Source organism: Pleuronectes platessa, chromosome 13, assembly GCF_947347685.1.
Source record: "Pleuronectes platessa chromosome 13, fPlePla1.1, whole genome shotgun sequence".
Classification (NCBI taxonomy): Eukaryota; Metazoa; Chordata; class Actinopteri; order Pleuronectiformes; family Pleuronectidae; genus Pleuronectes; species Pleuronectes platessa.
In genome coordinates this window covers 14,996,788-15,003,342 of record NC_070638.1, presented here as the reverse complement: position 1 = coordinate 15,003,342, position 6,555 = coordinate 14,996,788, and the positions used below count along the sequence as shown (strand labels likewise).

Sequence of the window (6,555 nt, the reverse complement as noted above, 5' to 3'; positions counted from 1 at the left end):
TTTATCAGCTACACGTATTGTTCCTCCGCAGGTCACCTGGGGAACTTGAAGAGGATTTGTATTTGCAATGTGATTCACCGGATAATGCGATATACGGCAACGACCCCAAGTGCAACCTCGTCATCTGTGACACGACCCAAGAAGAGGATGTGTACATTATACCTGATTCATGAGGAGTAAAATGTCGAAAAAAAATATACATACTTCAATTTATACTGAATATGACCCGTTTTTAAAGGCTCAGAAGCTAAAATTGTATATTGTTACAAGTAAAAAATATACTGCTTCTTAATGCAGCTTACATACATATATATATAATATAAAAAACGGTGTACTCTGGATATTTAATACAAGTTGACACCCAAAGGCCACATATTTTATACATACTATATGTTTTATTAACGAGCATCATCTGTAAAGTTGGAATCATGTGGAGAAGCTGCTGAAGGCTTCATGTTCTGGTCACCATAGACTGTGTGATTTAAGGGAAAATAATGTTATCATGAGTATTGTGAGGCATTACCATTGTATTTTATTGTTTTTACCCGCCTCCTACTTCTTCTTGACACGGTTCCAGGGCCGTATTGGATACAGTGTACAAGTGAACACACTTTGACGGCGAGCTAGGGTCATCAATTCACTGATTAGAGCTGATTGTTTTAGGGCTTTTACTCTGAATAAGTCTGGGAACTACTGATGACCCACCTTCATCTTTTTATCTTGACCTTTAGCGAAGTTTATTCACACTTGGCTGATAAAGTCCTGCATCGGTTGTCCTTTTACTATTCTATCAGCAGGCTTGCGGCTGCATCTTTATTCAATTTTCATTCTCCATGTATACTTTAGACAAAAATCTGAAAGCTTCAAATACACATTTTCATAATAATATATATATATATATATATATGTGTATTTTCAATAAATAAAATATCAAAAACTGAAATCTGTGTCATATTCATGCACATGCCCAGTAGATGGGTATAGTATTCATTAAGTTTAATAGAATACTGATATGTCTAAAGCTGCCACTTATAAATAATATTTATGTGATGAATGAACCTTTGTCTTTTGGATCATTTTGAATATTTAACTGTCACAACTAACAGTTAACAACAAACACACCACATCACTGACAGAGGTCACAATTCATGTGTTAATTATTTTCAATTTATTGAACAATAGCCAAATTTTCTTTGTCGAAAATAGATTTTTGTCTTTTTATTAAACCAGACCTGCAGACAAGATGCACACTGCAAAAAGTAAATCTGTTAAAAATAATTGTATCATTGGAGGTTGTGTTTCTCTTATTTACCCCATATTATTTGATAAACATAATAAATAATGGATAGCTTGTAATAAAATGTTATCAGAGAAGAAGAAATTATGTCTCTGACACACAAACATCAAGTATCACAAAAAATAAAAAAAATTGCAACGGTCAGCAGCACACTAAGTGTTTTGTGGTGTTTCTGGAAAAGACGTACAGAGAGGATGTGAAAATCTTTCTGACCAGAAATGAACTGTTGTTAAACTACTTCTGGGAAATAGAGTTGATGCAGAATAATAATATGAGAGATTTGTTCATCTCTGGACAGAGAGTGACTGGAGTTGGGCAGGGTCCACCAGGATTTCTTCACTTTCATTTTGATTTCCTGTTATTCTGACTTGAATCTTAACAATCGCTCCTCAGGTGCAGCTACGAGAGGATTAAAACCAGGAGAAAGCCAAATAGCGGAGGCCAGTGAGTTCATGCTGTCTATTACGCACAGAAGGGTTTGATAAATCCTGTCCATAATTCTTTTATTCTTGTATACTTTGGGTGGTACTGAAACTGCAGACTTTTCAGAGTCTAAGATTGAAGACCTTTCCATCCACCCACCGTTTTGTAAGGACTGAGGATGTCATCCTTGAAACCAAGGACACAACAGAACAAAAACAAAGAAATGAATGAGCAGTTACTGGGCAGAAGTCTATATTTACCGTAAGAATAGTTTCATTACGGTTAGCGTTTGTGTCTGCAGCTCAGATTAATCACCTTTTTATTCATCTGCTTATTTGTTCAGTAGTTCAGGGTCACTCGATGTGCCCCACCCCTGAATACATAGACTTTATACCTTTACGCATTCAAAGATAACGACTATAAAGGAATCATTAGGGGTGGTGTTGTCACGTCTTGGAATAATTAAGCTATAAATACTTGCTACTGGTTTCAGGTCACATTCATCACGCTGCTCAGTTTATAACTGTTGCTACTGCAGTCAGGCTTATTTTCAGTCTTCCTCTGTGAGCGTCTCTCCTAGCCTGAAATCATTTCTTACTTGTCCCGGCGATCACATTTATCTTAAGATATCTCAACTTCTATATTTGTTCTTTTTCACGCAACTTATCTCAACAGGCAAACATTACAGACACAAGTTCTGATAATCTGCAATGAAAATTCATTTCATTGATATGTAATCGTACGACTCTCAAGTTTACACGGCGGACAGCTTTTTCGCTACATTCCCTCTCAAATCAAACTCCTAACAGCACATACCTCCGCCAATGCCCTACAATCCCCTTAATACAAACAAGCTGCACCACATTTCACACATTAATAGACATCAGTCTTCTAAAAGGCCTGATTTTCTTTTATTTAAACCTATCATGCAAAGAAAGGTAAAACATTCCTATACCTTTTGATTACGATCCTCAGCAAAATCCTCAGCTAAATCCTGTACCAAGTTTCGTGGTAATCCGTCCAGTAGTTTTTGTCTAAACCTTCGAACTAACAAACAAACAAAGAAATGAACGCATTACTCTATTATTAATTATGTTAATTGTATCCCTTTGCTGGCTGCAATGTAAAAGTTTATTCTTCTGGTTTACTACATTAAATGAGTGCTCTTTACATATTTCTCACTATCCAGTTGATTCAACTCATGTAATGTAAGTCATTCACTTATATTACTTAAAAGAAGAATGAAACCAAATCTACTAATGTAAACTGGACTTGTGTTCCTGGAGAGAAAGCTGTGCAGTCCAGCAGTAAGGGAACCATCCAACGTTTGTATTGCAGCGTGTTGGGGGGAGCAGCATGCTCTGAGACAATGTTGGAGACATAAGTGAAGCTATGTGCGCGGTTAATAACATCCCAGAATAGGTGTGACTTTAACTTTTAGGGAATATCCACCTATAGCAACTAGCATCATAGAGCACATCAATGGATTCATTATACACTGATAACCCTCGTCTATATTCCAATAAAGGATCTTGTTGTCATTGGCACTGTTGAAAGTTGTGCTCAATCTTTTACAGTGAAGAGATCTGGGTTTAATTTAGAGGTCAAGTTGAAGGTGAAAAATTTTATGATTGTATAATTGAACTTGTCATATTGTTATTAAGTTAAAATTGTGTCAATTGCCTTGAATCACTGTCATTAAAAAATGATCATAATGTGAACCAGTCATTCTTTGTTGTGCTAATTCATCTGTGGCAATCAATTACTTACTGGGTTAAGATAGCTCTTCAGTTTAATCAGACAAAACAAGTTTTTTCACTTGACGTTCTAAAGTTGGAAATACTTTACAAAATTAAGCAAATACTTAAACTAAGTTTTGAATGGAATGTATAGTTAACATATCTTAAAACTATCTTTGTGCTTTCTCAAGGCCATCAGTTTCTTGACTTTTCAAAGTAAGATCAACTTGTCTGATTTTACAATGCGGTTAAGAACACAGTGAACACGACTTCAAGGCCAATGATGGGAGATAGATGTTATCATATCTTGCTGATTTCTCCGACACACCCTGACCTTCATAATCTACAGTGGTGGAAAGAACTCCTGGAAAATAAATAACAAATCTTATAAAAGGTCACGCTCAAGTGTTTATTATGAAATGTACATTCACGTGCAGCAGTTCAGTGTGAATCAATCAGAGCATTTATTAGGTCATAAAATTATTGAAATGTTGATGACAACAAAACAAGTTTTCCAAAACACGTCTCATAAACAATACAGCACTTTAAATAAAAGCAACAATACATATTAAATAATAAATTCTACTTGTAACATTACACAACAAAGGGACACAAAGGGGACCATAAATAGAACTCAAAATAAATAACAATATGGTTTAAGGCAAAGATATGAATCAACAGATCGACAATGCAAAACAGAGCAATGGCTTTGTTCATCAGTAACATCTTTTTTAAATTAAAAGGGGATGACCCCAATTTAAATTCAGTTAACCAATGACGATATGTGTTAAAATGTTAATTTGCGAACACAGTCAGTTTTGTTTTCACCGTGTAACATCTTTTTCCCAGTGGAAATGATCGCCCAAAGATTACAGTGAGTAAACTGTCTGTTGCATCCCCCCCCCCCCCCCCCCCCCCCCCCCTCAGGCACAGTGACATTTACTGACAATAAAGTCGGTGAAAGGTGTCAGCTTTAACTTTCCCCTACTGTCATAGTGCATGAGGACCATGGGCTCGTAGGCCGCCGGGACACAGCAGGGGTGAGGCGTCTCTCCTTTTGTAATCTGGTGCAGCCGGGACTTCACCTGCGTGTGCATGCTGGCCGGCTTGTAGTTGTGGGGGCAGGTGCCGTCGCAGAAATGCATCGTGTATTCGGCTGGGGCCACCACCCAGTCCGTCCAGCCTATGTCTTTGAAGGACACGATGACAGACTTGCGGCAGCACCATCCTCGCTCGTCACATTCGTCCTCCTTGTTGGAGCGCCTCGTCCTCTGAGCAGGTTTGGGCTGCACGAGGCCTAGTTCCAGAGAAATGGTTGGGTTTGTCCTCAGGGCATCTCTGCCCACCACGACCATCCCTACATCCACAACCAGCACTTGACGACCATCACTTATCATCCACTCCTCCACCTCGGGGCTGAGGTCCAACACCACATCTTGACAGGTTGAGACGTTGACGTGGTCTGTGCGAGTCCAAGCAGCAGAGTTCATCGGCTTCGTGCCGTTGACTCGAACTTTAACCTCTTGTCTCGCCTCAAGCTTAACTGACCGGGGTTTATTTAAGATCTGCCGGGAAATCTTCAGCTCTGCCCGAGCCACAGTCACCCCAGTCTGGATGTGGGGGGTTTTATGGAAAACAGCTCTGAACCACTGCATGTGTCGAACTGGGTGTCCTCGCCTCCAAGGTACTTTTACTGGCTCCACTAAAACACATACACACACACACACTTCATTAGAAATCAAGTAGAAATGATTTCATAAAGTACATTCAGGAGACAGTTTTGCGATAAACAAAAGGAGAAAAAAGTTGTTAAAATACTTATTATTGAAGACATGAATGAAAATATGTTCAAAGAGCATCATGTGAAAGGTGTGCCTGTCACGCTGACGCTTTCTAAAAGCTTTTAGGAATGTGTCTGCTTTGTTTACACGGCTGTCCCATGGCTCCAGATTCTGTTTCCAACCACTCAAATATGTTTAAAGTCTAAAGGTAAATTCCAGGTCTGACATCTTCACGTGGAGCAGGAACTATAAGGACGGAAGCTATTTAGAGACTTCACCACAACACAATGGCTTTTGTCAGCAGTGGTTTAACTTGTGCAAGATTTCCTCATCTTGTCATGAAAACATTCCTTCCTCCTCCCACTCAGAGTGATTAAATTGTCTTTTCACATCAGCCGTTCGAGTGTGACAGTGGTTAAATCAGCACTATAAGTGTTTCCAGAGATATCTCACCTGTGGCTGGAAAAAGTACAGTGGAAATTGTTGATTGCCAGGTTTCGCTCATCGGCCGGCTGGAATTCCCTCTCATCTCCCTCAGCTTTTCTCTGTAGAGCTGAAACATCTCCCTCATCTCCGGCCCTGAGGCCCTTTGGGTCGTCCTGGGCTCCCTGTCCATACCCAACGAGCTGAGGATCCCCGTCTTCACCGCCTCCAAGAGGGCCCTTTGACTGTCTGTCCTGTCCATGTCAGGTGCACCCCTGTGGGCCACGTGAGGCCGGCTCTCCCCTGGGCTAGAGAGGGAGAGGAGGAGCAGCAGCAATGTGCAGGAGATTCGATGGAGTGCGCATGGTCTGAGCATGGTGAGCCGGGCAGGTAGATTTGGTGTGAGAGTGCTGCAGCTCAGCTGATGGGGTTTGTCCATGTGATGTATGAAAATTCTTGACATGCTTTTATTTATAGAGCTGCGTGTTGCCACACCCCTGGTCTGTCAGGTGAGTCAAGTGAGCCTGTGATGGGCTCAGCCAGGGCCATATGTCAGTATGTGGCAACATGTTGCAGCATTGTTGCATGAAAGCTATGGAAATAGAAGTCTGTGACATTTACTTTTAATTATCAAGTTTTTTTATTTTTTATTATTTGAAGTATGACACATTGGGAAGTGAAAGGACAGTGTCATGAAATAAAGGGATTTCCGGATGAGATTTAGTTACGTCACAAGTACACGTTGTACACATCAGCACACTAGGTCACCAGGATTGTCCAGTATTGCGTCACTTAATCAAATAAGTCTTACAGTAACCAATTCTAAGGGAAAGGTACAATGGGAAATTACATTAGCTCCTTCCAGGGTTATTAATGATAATGTGATAGTGTA

General features: G+C 39.9%; 1 protein-coding gene across 1 annotated transcript; it reads right to left on the bottom strand.

The window, feature by feature from the left end:
• Positions 1–4,367: 4,367 nt before the first annotated feature.
• Positions 4,368–6,293, bottom strand: LOC128455197 (protein DVR-1). The gene is made up of 2 exons (XM_053438879.1): positions 5,694–6,293; positions 4,368–5,161 (listed from the first exon to the last, which is right to left on the bottom strand). The coding sequence occupies exons 1-2, from the start codon at positions 6,124–6,126 to the stop codon at positions 4,383–4,385; spliced, it is 1,212 nt and encodes a 403-aa protein (XP_053294854.1). The 5' UTR covers positions 6,127–6,293; the 3' UTR covers positions 4,368–4,382.
• Positions 6,294–6,555: the final 262 nt, after the last annotated feature.